The 25213-nt window shown below is 33.4% G+C and overlaps 4 protein-coding genes across 6 annotated transcripts; all 4 read right to left on the bottom strand.

Moving 5' to 3' along the window:
- Positions 1-309: 309 nt before the first annotated feature.
- LOC107887675 (nuclear transcription factor Y subunit C-9) lies at positions 310-2468 on the bottom strand. Of its 3 annotated transcripts, none has more exons than XM_016811919.2 (4): positions 2338-2468; positions 2117-2142; positions 644-1472; positions 310-534 (listed from the first exon to the last, which is right to left on the bottom strand). In XM_016811919.2, the coding sequence occupies exon 3, from the start codon at positions 1439-1441 to the stop codon at positions 662-664; it is 780 nt and encodes a 259-aa protein (XP_016667408.1). In that variant the 5' UTR covers positions 1442-1472; positions 2117-2142; positions 2338-2468; the 3' UTR covers positions 310-534; positions 644-661. The 3 variants fall into 3 exon arrangements, with proteins under 3 accessions (XP_016667408.1, XP_016667403.1, XP_016667413.1); XM_016811914.2 differs by having other exon boundaries at positions 2095-2142; positions 2338-2451; XM_016811924.2 differs by having other exon boundaries at positions 2117-2401.
- A 543-nt stretch (positions 2469-3011) lies between these two features.
- LOC107887692 (cation/calcium exchanger 5) lies at positions 3012-6438 on the bottom strand. Its single transcript, XM_016811931.2, has 2 exons — positions 5056-6438; positions 3012-4140 (listed from the first exon to the last, which is right to left on the bottom strand). Exons 1-2 carry the CDS (start codon positions 6055-6057, stop codon positions 3376-3378), a joined length of 1767 nt encoding a protein of 588 aa, XP_016667420.1. The 5' UTR covers positions 6058-6438; the 3' UTR covers positions 3012-3375.
- An 11443-nt stretch (positions 6439-17881) lies between these two features.
- LOC107887708 (gamma conglutin 1) lies at positions 17882-19966 on the bottom strand. Its single transcript, XM_016811947.2, has one exon. It carries the CDS (start codon positions 19364-19366, stop codon positions 18017-18019), a length of 1350 nt encoding a protein of 449 aa, XP_016667436.1. The 5' UTR covers positions 19367-19966; the 3' UTR covers positions 17882-18016.
- A 33-nt stretch (positions 19967-19999) lies between these two features.
- On the bottom strand, positions 20000-22412 carry LOC107887701 (heavy metal-associated isoprenylated plant protein 34). Its single transcript, XM_016811940.2, has 3 exons — positions 22067-22412; positions 21872-21953; positions 20000-21789 (listed from the first exon to the last, which is right to left on the bottom strand). Exons 1-3 carry the CDS (start codon positions 22094-22096, stop codon positions 20315-20317), a joined length of 1587 nt encoding a protein of 528 aa, XP_016667429.1. The 5' UTR covers positions 22097-22412; the 3' UTR covers positions 20000-20314.
- Between the last annotated feature and the right edge of the window lie 2801 nt (positions 22413-25213).

The raw sequence follows: 25213 nt of genomic DNA, 5'->3' as shown, positions 1-25213 counted from the left end.
AATGAAGAAAAGAGACAAAAAATGAAGTACCGTCCACAGTTGTAATGTCATATACCCAACAAACTTTTTGAGCCAGTTACAGGCCATTTGATCCAAGTTCAAACATTGGCGTTATATTTCGGTTACAAAGATGTATTTTCATTTTTGATTAAACCTGGACGGACAAAATCGAGTGATTTCATATTAATCTTGCTTAAATTCCACTTAATGAAAGTTTATCTAATGAAATAAACTAACGGAAAATTTTTGGATTCTTAAAAGGCAAGCACAATGGCTTTGATACTTGATGATGAAGGAAAGATTACCTCATACTGAAATTTCTACATATATAAATATATATTTATATTTACATCTCTATGTAATCACTCCAACTAGAATTGAGATAGAGAAAACAAAGGAAATGAAATGAAAATTGTTCAGAGTGATATTTACAGTCTGATCTTTGAGCTAGAATCTTGACCATGCTTTTCAACAAGACAACACCTCCTTATTCAGTCTCCGTACAACATTCTCGAGATGTCTCAAGAAGCATGTCTGTTACCAATTTGCAAAGTAAGCAAATGTAAGAATACATGAAAATGAAAGTTCCCATGGAATGAAACAGCAACTAAAGCAATTTACAACACTGCAACTGCCTTGTTACCTTCTACGAATAGAGCTGCTAATGATCAGAGGATGACTGCTGTTGCTCGGGACCTGGTGGTGGCCACATCTGCTGTGGCTGTGCCATGTACGGATGAGATTGCTGAGCATACAAAGCAGGGTCCATGACCGGCTTCCCCATAATCATGCCCGGAGTTCCAACTTGAGGTGCATGTTGGGCAGGCATGTAATAAGGAAGTGCATCAGCAGGTCCTCCGACGGGTACTGTTCCTCGTGGAATTGAAGCAAGAACTTCATCTTTCAAATCCTCCCTGGGAACTATGTCAACTAAGAAATCAAATATGTCAGTCCTAGTAATCGCCGCTGCGATGTCGTTCTTCTGAAGCGTCCTCCTTTTGTTCTCTTCTGTGTGATTCCACGAACGCAACGTCAATTCCAAGATGAACATCTCACATGCCCTGGCGAAAATGACAGGGGCTTCAGCTGATATCATTCGCACGTCTTCATCTGCTTTCATGATCTTCTTGATCCTGGCCAAAGGAAGACTATGGTTCTTGAAATCCGAAACTTTCTCAACTTCTTGATACTGATTTGCCCAAAATGTCTGAAGTTGTTGCTGAAGTTGCTGTTGCTGCTGCTGGTGAATTTGCTGATAAGCAAGTTGGTGTTGTGCAAGTTGAGCTCCTGTTGGCTGGCTGCTCGGTTGAATGCCTCCAACCGATCCTGAATTCGGGGCCCCAGTCACTTGGTTTGGATACGGGTTAGTGCCGTACGGCATTTGGGCTCCACCACCTATGATCCCCATTGCCGGGGGCTGTCCATGCCCCTGGTGATCCATTCTAATCTGCACGACTAAAACTTAAATGTATCTGCTCGAAATAAAACAGAACATTGTAGCAAAAAACTTCGGTTAGGCATTACATTTTTAGTTGCAGTCCTCTCAGACAAGATCAACTCTTTATAAGGAATATCAGAAAGGTAAGCAAACAAGTAAACACATCAAGAGAACTCGAAAACTGATTGATTTATACTCGGTTTCTTTCTTTGCGAATTGTATTTGAACATATAAATATAATCCATCATTTCCCCTTCCTCTAATATCTTGCTATGGAAGATCAAGTTCCATTAGAGATTCAAACAACACTGCTCAAGCTAATTGGCAAATAAATTACCATATAAACAACATAATATAAAAAAGAAAAACATAGGGCAAAATTTGTTGATCAATTTTCCATTTAAATAAAAGGCAGTAAAAATATGAACTTGTTCATGATTTTCCTAAAAAAAAACTGTAAGAACCCAAATATGGTAATTAATCAGCAGCTTACTCAATCAAACAAATCCAATATATTTACAGCAATTAAACATAGAAGAAAAACCATGAAAAGTGAAGATCATTCAAATAACATACATCCCTAAAACAACCCAGATTATACGTATAAAAGAAAGTATAAAAGAAAAATAAAATAAAATAAAATAAAAAGCTTATACCTTTTGGAGAAAAAAATTGTACCTTTGAATAGGAAGATTGAGAACCACCTGAGACAAAATAAAAAGAAAAAGAGAAAAGATGTCAAAAGAGAAGAGAAGCTTCCAAGATCAAGACGGTAAATTTGGGTAAAACGCTTTTTAAGAGAATTTTAGCCGTAAGATGAGAAAAGATCTGATTATGGAAAATTTTTAGGGTTGAGAGAAAGAAGAAAAGTTTGGAACTTTTATCGTACAAAAACTAACCTAAGATTGGAAACAACAAAAGCAGAGTTGTTTCAATTGATGTTGTGAGTATTTTCTCTGTTCAATTTTGACCCTATGATGTCAGAACCTACTTTTTATATTGCCTTCCCCCTTTCTTTTTCCTATTTTCGGTTTTGGGACCAACTTGCCCTTTCCTTCAATTTACCAAAGATTTCTCTCACCAACATTTACTTGCAGAAAAAGTAAATTTTGATGTGATTGGTTCAAAGTTTGCAAATCAAACCCCTTCAAATAAAAAGTTTAAATATTATTACAAGAGAGATTTGCCTCCCAATTCTTATTCATGTTGAAAAGTAAGGTGACATGTGAGAAGATCACCTAGAAAATAAAAATATGATTGCACTTCGAATTTGACATTTATGTTCATGAATATTTATATATGAATGTGAGGATTAATTTTTTAAAATAAACAAATTTAACAAAGAATGAAAATATCTGTTTTAAAATATACCCAACACTCACACTTGAATCAGAATAAGATATTCTTACTAACTTAATAGTTGTACACTTTAATCTAACAATGTTAGAACAAGTTTCAAAGTTCATCTGACCAGCAGAAGTGGAGCTTTTTTTGAAGCTTCACTTAAACCAAACCAAGAATTCGGGCAGGAACAAGCAAAGTAAAATCCAGCCAAGAAGATGTAAACCAAAGGTGCAAGGAAAACAAAATTGAGGAATTTCATTACTGAAAGTATGCATCTATTGAATACAATTACATCATTTTAGGCTCAGACTAAATGCCTATTACAAAGAAATTATTCTGATTTGTATGATATTCTAATTTGCTCTTGAGCAAAACATTCATTATCATATGGAGAATCTAATACATGAAGAAATACAATTTTGTCTAGAAATTGCAGGTAAACCCCCCTCCCCAGCAATTCCCTGTACTCATCCTCCTTTCACACAATCAATATATACTAATCTGGCACCACATAATGCCGAGACAAACAATGTATAAAGGCCATACATCAGCATATATGAATTGAATGCCTTCAGCTTAGAGGATCATAGCAATCAACCGGAGAACTTAGCGATGATCAAGCTAACTAGTGTGAAAATTATATAAAGGCCAACAAGGCAGAATCCCCAAAATCTAGGCACCCGGAATCTAGACCAAGTTATAACCAATAGAGATCCCATCAGGCTCAGAAGCAAGAAGACAAATGCAATAATAATACCAATGTGAAAATTAAGCTGATAGGCTTCTGGATAAACATTAGTTGTTTGCTTTACCAAAGCTGATCCAAGCCCGACAAGCATATTAAACATTGGCCCAGCAAAGCATCCAGCCATAGCCATTGCCGGATGACCGGCTTTGGCAACCGCAACGTCAGCTACAAGATCTCCCACAGAGTTTCCCCATGCAAGTACCGTGAGACCAAGGAGTGCTGGAGGCAGTTCAAGAAGTGATCCGATGGCTGCCAAGCAGTTCAGCAACTCCCCCGCGACAGTTGATATCCAGAACACGCTCATTACAAAAGCCAGAACCACTACAGGGATTTGATCGTTCTTTGGAGGTTCTTTTTCCAACATAAAGTGAAGGGTGGCAAGAGAGAAGCTTCCAAAGAGTACAACAACCCAGAGAGGGAAATGGGTGTTTGGAAGGAGGAACACAATCGGGTGATCTAATGGCATGAATGAGTTGCAAGCAAATAAAAGGGCTAGTGGGCAAAGCGCAATGTTAGCAGATAGGTAGAATCTACTCCATTCAGAAGGGGAAGATTGCGGAATCGTGAGCTTGAGAAGAAAAATTATAGGAACCTCCCATGCTTTCGAGATCTGCATTGAAGACAAAATACAAAAACATTATAGTGAAAACTGGAAGAAGTTATATGAGTAGAAGCACAAAACATCATTGAGCTGAACAAAAGAAAAAAAAGGTAAATTAGAACCCAATTTGAGAAATTTCATGGAACCTGCCTTTTTCTAGCTCCTAACATGAAGTAGTAAGCAAAATATAACATTCTAATTTCAGCCATGAAATTGCCAGGTCAATACAATTTTTGCACTCAAACCTTCAAGGTCTATCAATCCTGCAAAGGACCCATGCACACTATATTCTTAAAAGGGGCTAAAACCAATGTGTATAGTATCATATTTCCCAGTGTCTCAGGTTAGTTTCATAGTTACAGATTACAGGTACAGTCATAAAAGCATTGACATCAAAGGAAGAATGAATTTCAACAACATACAAACTGCATTTTACTTCTTTCATTCCAATGCCATGGTCCATAGACAAGAAATAGTGAAAGGAGGGCACAACCAAAACTCTCTTTATACCTTCTTTTTCCTCTTATGTTCATGGCATGCAACATGTACATTCTTCAATTTACAGGGAAGGAACCTGAAAAATGTGCTCACCTCAAATATTTAATCCAGGAGATAAAGAAAAAAGGGCAAACGACAGAGCTTTATTAGATGTTACTGTTTCAACTTTTAACCCCATTTCTAGTTATCTATCTCAAGCAATATGTGAGTTCCAGAAATATAAGCCATTAAGCATTAGCCAACAGCATCAAGATTCGGTTCCTAGTAACACTTAGCACCTACAATCAAAGTAGCATCAAGAAATGCTTGTATACCCTACCAATGCTCTTTCATTCCATCAATCAAGTAATGATACTTGCATTCAACATTAAAACAAACAAATCACAGCATATAAAGTTTCTTTTCAAGTAAATTATAGAAACGTACCACTTCACATACTCCTGCAATTCCAAATGCTTTCTTGTCTACCTTCATACCCCTCTCAACATCTCCAACCTCACCATTTTTACCCAGCAAATGGCTTTCTTTTGTCACCATCTCGTTCTGTAAAGCCAGCTTCTCCTCCTCTCTTTCGGTCCCAAAATCCATCCAAAACACAAACCCAACAAAGAATATATAAAATGCAACAAAAGAAACAGCTTGCCACACAAAAATCTCCCCACTCAAGTACACATAGAACAAAAACAATGCCCCAGTTAGATAAAACAACACATCCCTTATAAAAGGAGCAGGTTTTACCCCAAAAGGTGCTGCATAGATAGCAACAAAACCAACCACAAAAGCAGATACAAATGTCCCAGCCGACAAAATTGCGCCAAACCCAGTTCTGTAATGACCCGAGCGAACAGCATGGAGGGAGGCAAACACATCGGGAGCACCATTTCCAAGGGCTAAAAGAGTGACAGCAGCCATGGATGGGGACAAGTTAAGGAGAGAAGAGAGCTTGGTGGTGACAACAGAGAAATGGGATTGGGCTGTTTTGATGAGAATGTAAAAGTCAAGGAGAAGAAGAAGGGAAAGGAAAGGAATAGAGAGGAAAAACTTTTCATTGAAAAGACAGTAATGAAGGGAAAGGTAGTTAATGAGGGTACTATCAGAAGATTGTCGAGAATAACAGGAAGTTGAAAGGAGGGATCTTTGAGGGATTCGTGGGGGTTTTCGTGGGGCTTGGAGGAAGAAGAAGAAGAGAAGAGATGAAAGGAGTGTCAAGCAAAGAAGGGTGGATTTGAGGAAAGGTGGGAATGAGAGGGCCATGCCATTAAGATCCAAACTTTGGGTGTTCTGAGACTCCTTATTTCTTGAAAGTTTCAGCCTTTCTGTTGATTCTGTTCTTGAAGGAATGGAAATGAAGGTGAGAGGAATTGTGAAAGGAGAGGGAAATTCTTGAAGATCTTCAGATTTTCTGCTCTCTTGGGTGGAAATGATCATTAGATCTTTTGTTGTTTTTTTTTTCTTTTGGATCTTTCACTCAAAATCCTTCCAGTTCATAGACAGTGTTCTTCCACTTTCTTTAACGCGTTTCTTGGTTGTTGATTCCTTGACCAAAAAAACTGGGTTTTTCTTATTCTTAGAGCACCAAAAAAAAAATCCCAGATGAGATCAAGAGATGAATAAAAAAGGCGTGTTCTTTGCTCAGCAATGCCAAGGTTAGCTTTCCTTTGGTTATTCTTGGAGGGGAGTGATTTGATTACCGGCCATACTTTAAGCGGAACTGAGAGTAAAAAAGGCATCATTTTCAAGCTCTTGAAAGGTTTCAAACTTTGGAGACTTGAAGGCAGAGACTCAAATCCATGGTTCTAAGGGCTTTAGATATCCCAACCCAAGGTCTCTCAGTAAGGCGAGGAGGCCCAATCCTATATGTAATGCACTAATTCTAATTGTCTTTGGTAAATAAATGATTGTGTGTAATGGTAAATCACCTTATATTTTGAAGGAGAGAACACAGGTTCGAACTTTGAAAATATTATTAGTAGGAGGAATAATCACAAATCCTAAATATAAATTGTAAAACGGATATTAATTATAATTATATTTTTATTATTTAATATATATATATTTATTAAAATAATTAATATAGACTACATCTTAAATTTTATCCAAGGGATCAATATTAAAATTTTACTGTTATTTTATAAGGCAAAAAAAAGAAAAGAAAAAGGACATGTGTGATAAAAGAATCACTTAGTACCTTCTTTTTATATAAATAGCTAATGAAATTATAAACATTTAGATACCAAATTATATAATAAGAGAATAGAATATGAAGATTAAATTTTAAATTTGAATGTAGTATAAAGATCAAAATTAAAATTTGACCATTTTTATGTAATTTAAATAAAATAAATGTACTACAATTGAAATTTTAACCATTTATAGATGTAAAAGAAATAAGGCTTTTAATATATAGCAGTATAGATATGTTTTTTATATTGACAAAATTTAAAATCTAGTTGTAACATCCCGATTTTGAGCCTAGTCGGAATAGTAGTTTCGAGATCACAAATACAAAGTAGAAATAATTATTTTATGAATGTGTTGAGGTCTATGATATGTTTTCATGATTGTGTGAAAATTTCATTGAAGAAATTTTATTGATAAAGTGTCCAATTTGACATGTAGGACTAAATTGCAAAAGTTACAAAATATGTGATTCTAGAAGCTTTAAGCATAAAATAGCTATGGATTATTAATTAGAGGTCTTTAAATAGCAATTTTACCAATTTCTATTTTTATGGAGAAAAATGGCCATGAATTGGTAAAATTTGAAAGTTTAGCAAAAAGGGCATTTTTGTCATTTGGTTAATAAAAGAATTAAAAGGGAAAATGAAGTAAAAATCTTGTCCATCTTCAACCTCTTGTGCCGAAAATTCTAAGGAACCATAGCTAGGGTTTCTTCACTTTCCAAGCTTGATTGTAAGTCAATTCTAGTCCCGTTTTTAATGTTCTTTACATTTTTGAAGTCCTCGTAACCCGATTTACTTATTTCTAGCCATATTTTGAAGTAGGGCTCATGTTTGAAATTTGACCCATGTGTGACATGCATGTATTTTAATGTTTAATGAAAGAATATGAATATTTGATGTGTGATAAACATGTTTTACTAAGTGATTTTTGATGAAAACACCTAAAAAGGACATTTTTGTAAAAGTTGTAAAAATGGGTAGTAAAAATGTGATTTGATGAAAAATGTGGGCTGGTACAAGCATGATATAGGTTCGACTAGGATTGGGTACCAAAGAAAATGAGTACATTTCATTTTACGAGCGTGGGGACTAATTTGTAAATATGTAAAAGTTTAGGAGTAAAATTGTATTTTTCCAAAATATGGTTTTTGGACTGATTTGAACAATATAATAATTAAATGAGCTAAATTTTCTATTACAGATCAAGAAAAACGGAGTCCGGACCTAGACCGGGGAAAGAGCAAGATTTTGGACTAAATCCAATTAGTTGTCCATATTTTGTTCCAAGGTAAGTTTGTGTGTAAATAATGCAACTTTGTATTATGCATTTAATATTTTGATATTGCATGAATTTTTTAATTATTTTTATGAATACGATCGACGAGGATTCGATGTGGTAAAATTCTCTGTTGAACCTTAGGAATAGATAGATACAAATGTCATGACATTAGGGTTATGTGTGATTTCTTGTAAGACCATATCTGGGATATGGCATCAATATTTGATTTCGCGTAAGACCATGTCTGGGACATGGCATCAATACGAGATATCAGTAAGACCATAGTTGGGCTATCGGCATCGATATATGTGATCCCATGTAAGACCATATCTGGGATATGACATTGACGTATTATTATATGTATGAGATTTTCCCGGGTATTGTAACATCCCCTACCCGTATTCCGAGCCTAGAATAGGGTACGATGCATTACTGAACTTAATATGATCAATCATGTAAAAATTAGCCATAAAATTTCTTCTAAATTAAAAACTTTCATACATATGTTTAACGTCCCTTATATGGGCCTACATGGCCCAAAACATACATTTAGGGTGGTTTAGGACCAAACCGTAAACATATGAAACTTTTGTAACACTTAAAAAAATTTCACACTTTGGAGAGCCACACGCTCATGTTTTCAACCCTTGTAACTCTCTGTTTATAACTTTATCACCCGTGTCAGTCGTACACTTCATATAAATAACAAGAAACGTGTATGGGCTCAATTCTCATTAAATTTCTCATATATATACACAATTTCACGTTATGTAATCATACAACATATATCAGCCATATCAAAATATCTCTGTAATCTAAATATATTTTCATAACAACTTATCTTGATTTCATATTATTTCATATTTAAGCTTAAATAACCAAAGTATTTGAAATATCATCTTTATGCAAATAGTACACATGAGGTATATAATTCCATAATTATGAATAAACACATTTATCAAACACTTTCCATATTCATATATCAATGTCTCATGTCTCCATATATCAATAACCGTCATTTTCATGAATTCCGAGTTCAATTTCATGATTATTTATCTCGTGTTCAATTTATTCCATGTCAGAACTTTATTCATTAAAACATTTGAATTATCAATACATATGGACAGTACATTCAAGATGAACAATTGTATAATCACAAATGAATTCATTTATCAACCAAGTTCTATACTCGTATCTTATCAACTCGTACTTCCTTGTATCACATAATTCCATGTAACACTTACCAAACTTTGTCAAATTAGTGAACGTCTTACGGAATTGAGTACTTCGTTTTCTCGATGCCATAGTTCAACTATGGTCTTACACATCTTCACATAATGATGCCATAGCCCAGCTATGGTCTTACACATATTCATATATTGATGCCATAGCCCAGCTATGGTCTTACACGAATCATATATCTCACTGATGCCATATCCCAAATATGGTCTTATACAGTAGCATATATCACACCGATGCCATATCTCAGATATGGTCTTATACGGAAATCACTTGTCACTTGTAGCTGAAGCTACCACTATTCACTGATCAGGTAGCCGGAGCTACCATTTTTCACTGATCAGGTAGCCGGAGCTACCATTTTTCACTGATCAGGTAGCCGGAGCTACCATTTTTCACTGATCAGGTAGCCGGAGCTACCATTTTTCACTGATCAGGTAGCCGGAGCTACCACTTTTCACTGATCAGGTAGCCGAAGCTACCACTTTTCACTTGTCATTTGTCCCTGATCAGATAGGTGTAGCAGAAGCTATCACTTATCACTTTCACTTTCCTTGATCAGATGAGTGTAGCCGAAGCTACTACTTATCACTTTCATTTGTCCTTAATCAGATAAGTGTAGCCGAAGCTATCACTTATCACTTATTGCCATGGTCCAACCATGGTCTTTTCCTTCAATTCATCTTGTCACTGAACTGAAATGCTCAATTTGATCATTTATTCAATTTTCATGCTTTTACATTATTCACGATTTTATCATCGATACATATGAAATAACACATCATGAAATTCATAAAAATGAACAGATAATCATAACATTTAGCCATATAAACTCACAAGTTCAATTTTTGTATTATAATGATAATCATAATTTCATAATAAATATTCCAAATAAAACATTATATCATTTCTAACCCAACACTTATCGATTATTATCGGGCATGCGATCAATTTATACACGAGTCATTCATATATTTTTGTATATTTTCCTCCTCCTCCTCTCCATCCACATCCTTAGTATAAACAACACACTTGTAGGTAACATTATCCATAATTTTCATTATCTACTTATGTGAATATTCAAGCTGTCCATCTGTGTCATAGTCACTAAATTATTTTTATCTTGAGCTACAGAACTCAAAATTAAGATCCATAAATTTTCCCAAAAACTAGACTCATATATCTTCTTAGCATAAAAATTTCATAATTTTTGGTTGGGCCAATTAATACAGTTTATTCATTGAAGTCTCCCCTGTTCTGCTGTCTGACAGTTCCGACCCTTCTTCACTAAAAATTAATTAGCTTCTTATACAGGATTCGAATGATGTTCTCGTTTGTTTCTCTTGAAAATAGACTCATTCAGGATTCTAAACATATAAATTTAAGCCTCTAATTATTTTTATCCATTTTTTTATGATTTTACAAAATAAGAACAGGGGAACCCGAAATCATTATGATCTTGTCTCACAAAATTTATCATATCTCATTATTTACAACTCCATTGCTTACATAATTTCTTCTATAAGAAACTAGACTCAATAAGCTTTAATTTCATATTTTATTAATCCTCTAATTCCATTTCTACAATTTTTGATGATTTTTAAAAGTTAGACTATTGCTGCTATCCAAAACAGTTTTAGTGCAAAATGTTGATTTCTATTTTGCCCCAAATTTCATAATTCATACAATTCGGTCCTTACTCAAATAACCCCTCCATTAAGATAATTTTCTCAATTAATACTTTTCCTAGACATTATAAGTTATTTCATAATTATTTAAATTCAGAATTTCCATATAAAACTCTAACTTCAAACTCTTTTACAATTAGGTCCCAAACATTCACTTTCTATTCAATTCTTTCAATAAAATCAGCATATAAACAATTTAAAGCTCTAATTCCATGCCAAATAATCGTATACTTCCAGCACATATTCATAGAAACTTTCAATTTCTTTCATAGAATCAAAAACTAATGAATTCAACAAGTGGACCTAGTTGTAAAAGTCACAAAAACATAAAAATTTCAAGGAGAAGGCAAGAATTAAACTTACATGAAGCTAGAGTATGAAAACCAGCTTGAACTCTCCTCCATGGCTATTTTTCAGCTGATGAATATGAAGAGAAATGAAGAAAATTCTAGATATTCCAATTTAGTCCCATTTTTATTTAGCCAATTTTGGCAATTTTCCAATTTTGCCCTTATTTCATCCGTTTCCTGATTTTTCTCAGCTATCGCCGCCCAAAATATCTCCTTTAGGACTATTTTCACTTTAGGTCCTTCCTCATTTGACAATTGAGCTATTTAATCCTTCTAGCAACTTTTACACCCTTTTCAATTTAGTCCTTTTTATTTAATTAACCACCCAAACGTCAAAATTTTCTGACTAAATTTTAATACTACCTCACCAACACTCCATAAATATTTCTAAAAATATTTATGGCTCGATTTATGAAGTTGAGGTCTCGATACCTCATTCTCGACCCAATTTACCTAATTAATTCTTTTAAATCACCAAATTCACTAATTCAAAAATGCTTTTATATTCGCATTTGACTCATAGGTATTAATTTATTAAATTTTAACTCACCCGTCGGATTTGGTGATCTCAAATCTCTATTCCCGATACCACTGAAAATTAGGCTGTTACAGGTATCCTTTAGTATTTCAAGTGGTTCAACGGGTAATTTGAAGATTTTACCAAAGATGTGAAAGGCTATGATTATGTTATGAAGTGATACAGGTACGTACGCAAAACTCATGAGATATGAGCTCAGTTTATGATGCATTATTGGTAAAGATGCAAATGAGTAAGATATGCCTATGATCATTTGATGATTATGTGCAAATTTATAATATGTTATGCGTATGTTAATACTTGTTTAATGTTGCTTATTATTTACATGTAAATTTACTAAGCTTAAAACTTACCCTCTTCCTTTTTTTTTATTCCTTTTAGTGTCGTCAAGCTAGCTCGGCGATCGAAAGTCGTCAGAGTATCGATCACACTATCAACTTAGTCATTTGGGTATAATTGGTTTTGATATTTTGAATATGGCATATATAGGGGACTTGGTCTTTTTGTTTATGTGTCATATTAGTTTGGCCCAATACGTTGGCTAATAATGACTTGACTATTCATTTTGTATATGGCCATGAGCTTTGGTTCATATTGATTATTAGGGTGTAAACCTATTCATATATCCTGGATGTGCTAAGGTCATGCATGTTGTGGTTAAAATTGTTTGGCATGGTTGAATTGTAGATGTGATCATGAATGATGATGATGGAATCGTGAGTAAATGACATGATGACAACTAAGATATGAATGTGTAAAATGGAGTAAATTGATGTTGCATATTGCATGTGATTTGGTAAACATGGCTTAACAAGGTATGGTAACATGAGCATGTATAAGTTGATATGGTGTTGCCATGAACATGACTTAATTGATGATGTTTAAGCACTTAAGTATGTCATGATAAATTCCCTTGAAATTATGTATGCGTTTGAGTAAATAAGGGTGGCAAATGGCTTGGAAAATAGCCTCAAAGTTGTCCACACTGATAGACACACAGGCATATGTCTAGGCCGTGTGTGACACACGGTACCTTAGTTTTGAGAAACAAAATGCCCAGTAGTAAGCACACGGGCACGAGACACGGCAGTGTGTCTCGGCCGTGTGAGAGACACAGCCTTAGGACATGGACATGTGCCCTGGCCGTGTGAAGTTTACTCCTTATTTATGAAAATTCATGAAAATTAAATTCGCCACAAGGCCTAGCACACAGGCGTGTGACTTGGCCGTGTGACCCTATTTTGTTAATAACGTCATAAACAGAGAGTTACACGGGATAAGGACACTGGCGTGTCCCAAGCCACACGGGCGTGTGAGACCACACGGCCTACCCATATGAGCGTGTGACCCTCCAAAACAAGAAAATTTTCTAAATGTTGTAAAAGTTCCAAAATTCCTCGGTTTAGTCTCAAACCACTCCCAATGTATGTTTTGGGCCTCGTAGACTTGTATAAGGGACGATATGCATATCTATGTCTGGTTTTAAATTGGACGCATTTTTTATTACCCAGTTTGGTATGAATGTTTATGTTTAAGTCCGGTAACGCCTCAAACCCTGTCCCGGTGTCTGATACAGGTAAGTGGTGTTACACTAGTTTCCTACTTAAAAGTTAAGAATCAAGTTTTTATACATTTTTATTTAAAAATTTTAGTTTAATTATTAAAATTGTAAATATTTTTTATTAAAATTTGTCAATTTAGCATGTTGATTAGGCAACTTTTATATGACATAAGATATTATTAACAAAAAATAAACATGATAAGTTGAAAATTTTTAATAGAAATAACGAACGACAATAATGATTGAATTAGGATTTTTAAATTAAAAAATAAGAAAATTGAATTTTTATTTTATTTTTAAAGTATAAGGACTAAATCTCAAATTTTATAAAAGTACAGGGACTAGTAACATATTTTAACTTAATATTTAAGTTTTAAAAAGAGAGTTTAATTAGTTTACAACTTAATGGTAATGAGAAGATTTTGGAAATTCTAAAGTCCCATATTATATTAATTGTTTAGCTTTTACTACTTGTAAAGATTAATTTTGATGATTACTGTTAATATGATATAGTTGTAAGAGATATAAATAGTATTATATTTAGGCGTTTTAGTTGTTGAAAATTATGATATACATTATTTTTTGGATAAACTGTAAAAATGGTGATTAGGCTAAGGTTAAAATTATATTTTAATCATCCCTCACTTCAATCAACTAAACTATGTCATCACTTGCTCTCGAAATCAAATTTTCAAGGCTAAGTAACTTTTTTTATTATCTAACTCACATAACTTTGAGTCACCTCTTTCAAACAAGTTACCAAATATCTACACTAGCAAGCAACGATGTAAGAGGAGTTTGATATCTTAAAAAGTAATGAAACCTAAACCCTTTTCTTTGAGATTCAAATGCCAATGTAATTGACCACAAATGGATTTGTAAAATTAAGCAAAAATTCAATTGAACTTTACAAAGCTTGACTTGTTACAAAATGGTACACTCAACGGGAAGATGTGGACTATCATCCTACTTTTAGTCCTGTCATTAAGTAAACAACCATTCTCCTTATACTATCAATTGTTGTTCAAAATTAGTGGTCAATAAAACATATTGATGTCAACAATGCTTTTCTACAAGGCTATATTGATCAATAAGTTTATGTGAGACAACCATTAGGTTTTGAAGATCATAATCATCTTAACTATGCTTGCCAGTTAAAAGTGCGATATATGGACTCAAGCAGGAACCTTAATCGAACCAAGGACTCACAAAATTTCTACTAAAATTGGCCTCAAATAATCTACTTGTGATGCATCCTTATTTATCCATGATGAGTCTAGTATTTTAATTTATTTTTATGTTTATGTATACGACATTATCGTGACTAACAGTAATTCAACAATTGTTCAACATGTTATTACTTTTATTTCATAGAAATTTTCACTTAAAAGAATTTGGTTCATTAATTTTTTTTTTAGGATAGAAGTAATACCAACTATAGATAGTCTATTCTTATCACAAAGTAAATACATTCACGATATCCTAAATGGCACAATGATGCAAGACAATAAAGGAGTTCTTACTCAAATGAGTTCATCTCACCATTACAAGTTTCAAAATAAGTTAACCCTACTGATGTCACTATATACCGAATAACTATTGAGAAATTCCAATATCTTTCCTTTACAAGATTTGATATTTAATTTTTTATGAACAAACTTTTGTAGTTTGCTCATGCTCTATTGTTCTTACATTGGAAAGCAGTGAAACACATTCTTTTGTACTTGAAACAAACCTCCATCTATGGTATTCGGTTCACTTATCATTTGGATCCAAATCTTTATAAGTACTCAGACAATGATAGGGAAAGTGATCACACTTATCATAGTTTGACAATTGATTTTATGCTTTATTTTGGTCCAAATCTAGTAAATTGGTCCCCAAAGAAATAACCTACCATCGTTCGCTCCTCCACTAAATTTGAATATCGAGCCATCACAATTGTTGCCTCTAAAACTCTTTGGGTCATGAATATGGTAAAAGAGCTCAAACTTCCACTATTTCATCCTCCAAAAATCTTTTGCAATAATAAAAGTGTAACATCTTAGAGCCAGCATCCGATTTTGCATAGAAAAATAAAACATCTTGAGATAGATTTACATTCCATTTGTGATTATGATCAAAGAAATTTGTTTATTGAGGTAGTTTATGAAAAATGCCTAGGAGGAGTGTCCACTGGTGTCTGACATTACTCAACATGATAACTTACTATACATGGACTAAGCAATTTTGGTAACAAACTCCTTGAGCTATGATCATGGTTGATACCTTGGACGTGTGCAAGCCTATTTATGATATCCAAACCTATTATAGGAACATATCTTAAAGATTGGTTTGGATTGAATTAATGAAATTTACTTTTCTATTTTGAAGAGATTAGACTAGATCGGATAAATGGGTAACATCTCTTAAGGATTTGAAGATCTATCTTGGTCATATTGAGGATGTTATCCCTACTAATTATCTTGTTATTTTAATAAGAAGATTGAATATAAGTGATCTTTATCTTAACAAGTGTTAACTTCTAATATATTAAAGGCTTGTGTAGGTAAAGGGGTGTAGAGAGTTTTAGCATTTATTCTATTCTTTAGAACTTATTTTTCAGGGTGCATTTTGTAAGTAACCAAGTGAGTCATTTGTTTTACAAACTAAGTTCTCATGGGGAAATTAGAGGAAAATGATCTAGATCTTAGGTGCAATAGTGAGGTTAATAATGTGGTGAGTATTAGAATTTGTAATCATTTGTTGTATGAAGTGTTAAGATAGTAGATTCTCTCTCTAGGTAAGGCCTCGTAGATGTAAGAAAACTAAATTATGTAAACATATCGTTGTGCTCATCTTTGTTCTTCATCAATGCCTGGAGTAGTTGACACTGCTCGTAGCACTCTTTCCAACATTGCTCAAGCTACTTGCAATTATCCTTTTTTTTTCAAATTTGAATGCTACTCACATTCCTACGATGAATCAAATTCTTGACACACTTGTAAAAGCACAGCCTAAATCAATCTTTATGCATAACCTCAAGTTAGGTGTTGCTCCAGAACCTCAAACTTGAGAAGGCGTATTGGTTGACCAAATCATTGGGAAACTAAATTTCTCTTCTGAATTTTAATTTTTAAATTTATTTGAGTTAACTCCTTTTATCTATGAATTTTGTGATAATTTATGTGTATAAATATATGCCCACTCCAGGAATAAAGCACAACTTACTTTTATCTTTTTCATAAATATCTTTATTTCTTCATTCTCTTCTTTTATTCAATAATTTTTTTAGGTATAAAATTTTTAGCATTTATATTCAAAGTCATCTAAAACTTGACTTTGTTTAAAATAATGTAAAATATTTATAAAAGGATAAGGATAAAAATGTACAATAAAGAATTTCATAGTTTAAAAAATTAGGTTAATATACTATTTGTCCTCCAAAATTGCATTCAATTATCATTTTAGTATCAAATTGATACAAAAAAAATTAAGTACTTTAAGTGATAATTAGGTACAACTTTGGGGGGCAAATAGTACATTAACCCTTTAAAATTTACATTTATCAAACAAATACTACTTAATTTGAAGTAGCATACCAAACGAATTTTATAATTTAAAGAGTCAATTGCATTAAATGTCCTCAAACTATGATTCTCATTATAAATTAATTTTTAAACTTCAAAACATTCTAATTACATCTCAAAACTATTGATGTTATGTCAATCATGTCCTTATATTATTAAAATCGTTAATTTAATTGTTAAATGACACACTAAATCTTATGTGACATAATTTAAAACGAAAATTTTAAAAAAAAGTAAAACATTACTGTATAAATTTTAAAAATTAAAAACGAAAAAAGAGAGAGTGAATAATAAAACTTCTGTAAAAGTTTTGAAAACCTCATTTTTCTTTACTTTTTGAAAAGTTTTGAAAACTTCTATAAATTTAATAAGATTCATTTTTCTTTAAATTTTGCATTTTAAACTATACTAAATAAGATTTGATGTCCCAATTAATGATTAAATTAACATTTTAGTAATGAAATGACCTTATTGATATAACATCAATAATTTAAGGATGAAATTAGAATGTTCTAAAGTTTAAGGATCAACTTAGAATGGAGGTTATAATATAGGGATGTATGATGAAATTAACTCTAATTTAAATTCAATATTGATTTTTTTTAATATTTAATCTTTCATTACTTGATTTTTCATAATTGATTTTTCAATATTTAATTTTTCAAATTACCAAAACTCATTAAGTAGTAACTTCAAATCTATGCATCTTTAATCCTTGTTTTCTTCCATTTCATTGCAACATGGGAAGTTGTACAACGGATGTCAAAATCAAGAGTCAAAAATTGAGGGGATGTTGTTCTGACCTAGAAAATAGAGAAGAAGCCCCTCAAATGAAGTGCCTGAAGTTATTTAAACTATAGGTATTTTAGGTTGAATAATCAGGTTAGATCTTAAGTCGGATCCCGGATAGGGTCCTTGTATATTTTTTTATAGTTGTATAACATAATACCAGCTAAAGATCAACTACTAGCAAGCACAAGCTAATATATGCAATGGGCTAAAACAAAATCATTCTCTTTATGGAATAGCAGTGAAATTAAGTTATTACAAGAAGTCTTAAAAAACAGCAGGGAAGAGCTGAATCCCAGCCTTGATCTTGCCATGTCAAACAGTATAAGATTATTCTCCATTTGGTAAGCCCCAATAACAATTGCAGCTCGAGTGTTGAGTCCTCCGTCAACAAAGGCTAAGCAAGAAACTCCTGGTGTAGCTTCAACCACAGAGTTCGATCCGTAAATCCTCCATATAACATGTTGGTCATGGAGCACAAGGTCGATAGTAGGAACCTTTGGTCCAACCCTGGTTCTTTTGTCGATACTTTTCGAGTTAAAACAAACCTCAAACGGTTCCACTGGCTTTACAAGGGGAATACCAGAGAGCTCTTTAGTGAAAAATTCAGTGACAGATTTGAAGATCGAGTGTTCGAGAATGGTGTAAGGATTTATTGTGCTGAGCTTTGTACCTCCAATGCCTCGTCTATCGATTGATAACAGAGTTGTGTTTAATGGAACATCCTTGTTATTTATTTTGATTGATTTCACTTCTATGTAGTACTCTCCTAGTGGACTAATGATCAATGGAGTGTAGCCTAAAGGGAGTGAAATATCAATACCAGGAAGCATATAATAAGGGCTATCCCCAAAGAAAATGACCCCATTTGGAGCTAGACATAAGGCAAATGTTGGGGCAAAGCCAGCATATCCAAAGTGTGAGGCAAGTTGAGTGGGTAGAGAAATAGGGGAATGCCCTAATCCAGCTATCCCTTGAACATTCCCTGGTAACACTGGTTGCAGCAAAAGGGAAGGTGCACAAGTGAACAAGAACCGAGGTATCTTAACAAGGGGACCAGGGTTAGACCCTTGAGTGGAATAGATTGACAGAACATCTTGTGCAAGCTCGCTCATGGCAGTTAAGCCCGTCACAGGGTTCACCGACATGAGCCCACATGTGTTGTTGTGGCACCCCGGTCTGGCCTTGGAGAAGCAAGTGTGGCAATAGTGTGTGTTGGCTCTAGCACATTGAGTCGAATAGCATCGAGGGGCACGGTAGGTCGAAGAAAGGTAGTTTTGTTCGCAAGTAACCCATAATAACCTCCCATTCAAGTCCACAACAAATGGGATTTGCAATAATGGAGTTCTTTTATAAATGTTGGCAACATAGAGATTGGTCTTGTTATCTTGGTGAATTGGCAAAACAAGCTTGTTTAGCTTGGAACTTGTTTGGGATTGTGATAAAAGGGTGAAAGAAGAAATGGAAAGGAATATGAGAAGAAAATAAAGGGAAGAAGAAGCCATGAATGGAACAAGGAAAAGGTTAAGCAAGGAGGGCATCAAAAGGTGTTATTTATTGGCAATTTAGTTCTTAAAATCAAGGCATCTTTGTGTCGTGACATTTCTCATGTGAAGGTTCATGAGTGATTTGCATTTAGCTGCCTGAAAATCAGGCTTTGAAACATGTGAATCGTGAACTCATAGAGGGCTCCATGGACCTTACTGGCTTTGCCTAGAATTAGAGGCCATTGTTGTGTACAAGTAACATATTTATTTTCTTGTATACATCAATGACATCATAACATGACCTAAAAACCCGTTACCTAAATTTCATAGACAAAGACAGCTGAAAACTTATTCATGCCTTTCAAAAGTAGGCTCAAGTTCATGGCTATAGTGCAACTCCACTAATTGGGTTCTACAAATGGCTAATAAAAAGTAGTGGCAGAGATGGGTGATGGGCTCATGGCTTCTAAACAAAAACTAGAAAACGCAAAAGTAAAGGACAAATGCCTAAAAAGTTGAACATTGTTATAAAATGAGTATGAAAACACTTCACCTTCTAAACTCAAAAAGCAAGATAGCCCTCTCAATGGAATTTCTTCAAAGCAAAAATAATTGAAGATTGCAATGATAAGAAAGAAAAATGGGGAAGTCAAAACCTGAAAACCAAATGGACCCTTTAGATAGGGATTGATGCCCAACCATGTTCTTTTTTATATTTGAAACCAACAATACATAAAAACCTACATTTGGTACATCTTTTGAGAAAGCAACTATATATACTTCATTATATATCCCTCAAACTTTAACTACACTTCTCTTCTACATAGTGACCCAAAGACTGTTTGGGGAATGACTATAGGGAAAACTAAACATTTTCCATTGGCAAGAAAAACATAAGCAAATGTCTTCTTGAACCTCGCAAAGCATGTATAAAAAAACCACCCTAAAATGAAAAACCCAAAAGCAAAGAAGGGAGAAAATGGCACTAAAATGGGGAAAATTTTACATGATACTACAGCTGTTTGCGTTTTCATCACTGAAGTAATGAGCATAAGATTCAGATGGGGGTGGATGCATGGGTGGAGGTCCATAATTTGGTTGGGGATATGGTTGATGAGCATACATCATGGGTGGATACATCCCTCCATTTGCACGTTGTTGGTTCATCATCATGGCTGCCATATATTGAGGCTGATTATAAGGATTTCCTGGTCCCATCCCTTGATAATACCCACCACCATTATTCATTGCTGCTGGTAGTCCTTGCACTGCAGCAAAATTACTCATCTGGTTCATCGGATGGTTTCCCATTTGGCCCATGTTATAACCCATCTGACCACCCATTGGACCCATGTGACCCATCTGACCACCCATTTGGCCCATCTGCCCCATATTCTTACCGCCGCCGCCGGCACCACCCCCACCCCCACCTCCTTTGCCATGATTAATAACATCAATGTCTTGAAACCCACCACTTTTAATTTTGTTCATCATCTCATGGCCCCCACCACCACCATTTTTGCCTCCACCCTTTTTAGCTCCATTGCCATTATTGTTTCCACCACCACCATTGCCTCCATTTCCATTGTGGGAACCCTTCTTTTTACCACCACTACCATCCCATTCATTTTTACCCTTACTTGAAAAATCTTTTTCACCTTTATCCTTCTTGAAAAATCCAAGCAAACCACCACCTCCTCCTTTTTTACCACTCTTTTTATCTCCTTCCCCATTGTTTCCTTTCCCTCCTTTGTTCTTTTCACCACCTCCTTTCTTTCCTCCATTACCATGCTTCCCACCATCAAAATCCCCCATGCCTTTCATTAACATAGGCATATCAATACCTCCTCCTTTCTTACCATTATCCCCACCACCACCACCACCTCCTTTCTTACCATTCATGGCAAGACCATTAATCATGCCATTTGGCCCTTTTCCCCCCATAGCTACCATCTTGTTTTGCATTTGATGATTCCCTTTCCCATGGCCATGTCCATGACCAAATTCCTCATCATCAAACTCATCATCTTCATCATCATCAAACTCATCATCAAATTCATCATCGAACTCATCATCAAAATCATCATCACTTCCATCTAAATCATCCTCAGGCAACTGAAACTTCACAGATTTCTGGTCTTTGGAAGGGTTAAACCCTTGCATCATCATTTGCTGTATCTGTTGATGTGTAAATTGCTGCCCACCTTTCTGCTGGTTATTCCCACCACCACCACCCCCACCCCCACCCCCACCCTTTGGGGATTTGTTGTCTTTCCCACCTTTGCCACCATCCATGTTCATGTTCTTGAACTGGTTGGCTAGCTGGTTTGGGAAATTGTTTGGACCCTTTTGAGCCCCTCCCAGTAGCTGTGCATGTTTCCCTGATTTCTGCAGCTTCTTAATGAGTACAACCGGATCAACATTACCAGTCACTGTTACCTTCCCTTGCTCAGCATTTATACTAGTGGTATACACCCCTAAATCATAAATAAAAGAAAATCAATAACCCAAAAGGAAAAAAAAAACTTAAATAAAACCATATGTAATCAACATGCAAACCATCAACTTTCTGCAATAGTTTCCTTATTTTCTGCTTACACCCATCACAGCTACACTGTATGTTAACTTTCAGAACCCAAGTCTGAACCCAAAAAAAAAAACAGAAACAGTGTTAAAACTAAAACAAAAACAAGGAAATATAATTACAGCATTATTGAAAAAAAAACAGTGACATAACTAAACTAAATCAAGTACCTGCAACTTCATGACATCTTGTTTATTCATCCTTTAATGAAACAGAAGGGAAAAAAAATATGAAAGAAAACTGAACTTCTATGCTTCTTAGTTTGGGAAACAAAGAAATAAAAACCCTTTTAGCTACAAGATTTTTAAGAAAGATAAAGAGCTTAAAGGCGGTTGGTAGGCATTAAAACGCTTCTCTTTTAGCTTTGTAAAGCCTTTGTATTTAGAGAAGAGAGCAAGGAAAGAGAAAGATAAGGCGGTTGCAGGAGGGGCAAGGTATCTTCAAGATTTTAAATATAAAAAGAAATGAAAATAAAAATAATGAAAAAACAGCCTAGCTTAGGTTATTGCTAGTATGAGCTTAGTTCAGTGAGGCTTGGCTTTATACTATTTGAAGCTTCCTAAAGTGATTTACAGCCAATTTTAATTTTTTAATGAAAAAGGAAGAAAATTTTAATTCTTGTGCCACAGTGGAACACTTGGGTTTTAAGTGGTTGTATTAACTTTAGTAATTGAACTATTTAATAATATAAAACTATGCATTAACTTAATCTTTTTTATTTCTCCATTTGTATACTATAATCATCTCATTTTTAAATATCATTTTACTAAATTTAGTTCGATTATAATTTTTTATTTAATTTTAATTAATTATTCAGTTTTTTTTTGTTTTAAAAGAAAGCTATAACATGTTGATATCATGTCTTAGTAAAAGTGATTAAGCCTAATAAGTCCAAAGCTGAAGCAGCTTTGTGTCTCTCACTTGTTTGGTCTGGTCGGTAATTGCGGTTTCAGACTTGGGTGTTTGACTTAAGAGGCAAGTTGTGGACTGTCATTGCACATGCTGTTTTAGTGGGTTTTTTTTTCTTTAATTTATAATAAATAAAAAACATTTAAATAGTTTAATAGTTTGTAGTTTGGACATTGGATCTTGGAACTTGTTAACAATAATAATTAATTAATTAACATTTTAAAAAATCTAAATATATAATAATGGTACTTGTACAAGTACTGGAGTATCAACCTAAAATTTTTAATTATTTTTGTATTTTCAAATTGTTAGCATTACTCTTACAATTTTTAAACTTTTAAATAATTTGGGAGTTATGAATAACTGTCTAATGATCGCGTGGAATGCTAAATGGAGTAATGTTATTGTTAAATTGAATTGTGCATTTACTATTAAAGGTATCTATGATGGTTTGAGAGGGTAGTTACGTAGAGACTTGGTTTTAAGAATTTGGAAACTGTACATTTGTGAATGAAGGGTAGGTTTTGAGTAAATATGAAAGGAGGCGAATTATGCCACTCACTTCTTAACTAGAATGATGAAGAAATCCTCAATTGGCGCCCAGATTTTTCATATAGCTCTCTGTTTAATCTTTCACCAGTTAATAATTGATAGCATGTTTGATCTTTCATAATTAAATAATTCTTTTTTCCTGTTACCCAAAAAAAAGATAATTATCTTCAAATTTATTTTAAATCAAACTTAAATATATTTTAATTATCTATACTTAATAGTTTTTTTAAAAATTTTGTAAGGGATTAGTCTCAAAATTATACATAAACTTTGGTTTAATGTGTAATTTTATATATGAACTTTCATTTTGTACAACTTTATTAACACAATTATTGATATAGCATCATTTTATGTATATGTATTGCATACAAAAATAATTATATTTATCCGACATAAAATAAATGTGTATGGTTGAAACTCAATTAAAATTTCAATTGTCAATTGAGTCTTAGCTCGATTGGCATGGGCATTGTTATCAATTCAGGATGACATGAGTTCGAATGCGTTGAAACACATTATTCTACTATTTATGAATTGAAGAGGGGGTTATGGGTAATCCTAGACACTTGTACCAAACAAAAGCATATATAGTTAAAACCTATAAAAAACTATCAAAAAATTAATTATATAATTGCATAAAAAACAAAATTGATTTATAATTTTAAAAACTTAATCCATTCTTTAATAAATTAGTTTTTTTTTATTTTATTTTCTCTAACACTTATCCAAACATGTTCTTTATCTTTTCTTTATTTTGTTTTTGGTAATTTCTATATCATTTTTTTAAATTAAGGGTCACTGCTTATCTTATTCTATTTTTAATTCTCTCTAGCCTTTTCCATTAAGTGGGTTAAGACTTAAAATAAAGGGAAAATGAAGTGATACCAACCAAAAATAAATAACATACCTAAAATATGTACATTTATTTAGGGTAAAATATATGTAACATTTTATTATGCAAGTGAATGCTTTAAAATAAAAAAAGGAAAATTATTTTGTCAAAGTTCGTAAGCTGTAAAATAGGTTATGGAAATTTCTTTAAGATTTCTTAATAAATAAATATCTATGTGTGGGTATAATTGTATAAAATATCTATGATTTCTGATGAAATTTTTATTATCTGTCATGTAAGTAAAGTCCAAATGGAGAATAATAGAAATAAAATTATTTATAAAAAATGAAAAATAAGATTAATTTGTAATAAAAAAATGAAAAATAAACAAAATGGGCTCAAAACAAAAGAATGAAAAAGATGTGACATTGTGTTCCAGGACTTATCCTAAATGCCAAAACCCATGCTATTAAGTGCTGTTTCCAATAATTCAACTTAAATTATATTAATTTGACCTAAATTGTGCATTTCCATTCTTTATCACATTTATTTTTTATTTTTCAATCTTTTCCTTTTATTAAATAAATTTTAAATGTTTTGGTTGTAGTGGGTGAAATTAAATACATTTCATATGTTAAGGTGCGTTACTATAAATATGCGACGTCTTTGTACAAATAGGGTACCATTATTAAATTACAACAATAACATCGTGAATGATAATAAAAACAACGCTATGTTCAAAAAATGAAAGGATTTAAGTAAAATTATTAGTTTGAAAAATAGTTTTGGATAAAAAAATAAGTTCTGTTTTTTAATCTAATCGAGTATTGAGTAAATATTTTTGGCGCGGGCCTAGCTTGACCCGAATTTGTAAAAATGGATGTTGCTCTTTTTTTTTACTGTTTTTCGTTGTTTTGGTATCATTTTACTATTATATTGCTACTAATTTATTGTTATTGTTTTATTATTAATTTTGCTACTATTTTAGAAGTATTTGTTTGCTAAATTACACTTATCTTAGTCT

This window comes from Gossypium hirsutum, chromosome A11, assembly GCF_007990345.1.
Source record: "Gossypium hirsutum isolate 1008001.06 chromosome A11, Gossypium_hirsutum_v2.1, whole genome shotgun sequence".
Lineage (NCBI taxonomy): Eukaryota > Viridiplantae > Streptophyta > Magnoliopsida > Malvales > Malvaceae > Gossypium > Gossypium hirsutum.
This window is presented reverse-complemented; position numbering and strand designations above follow the sequence as displayed.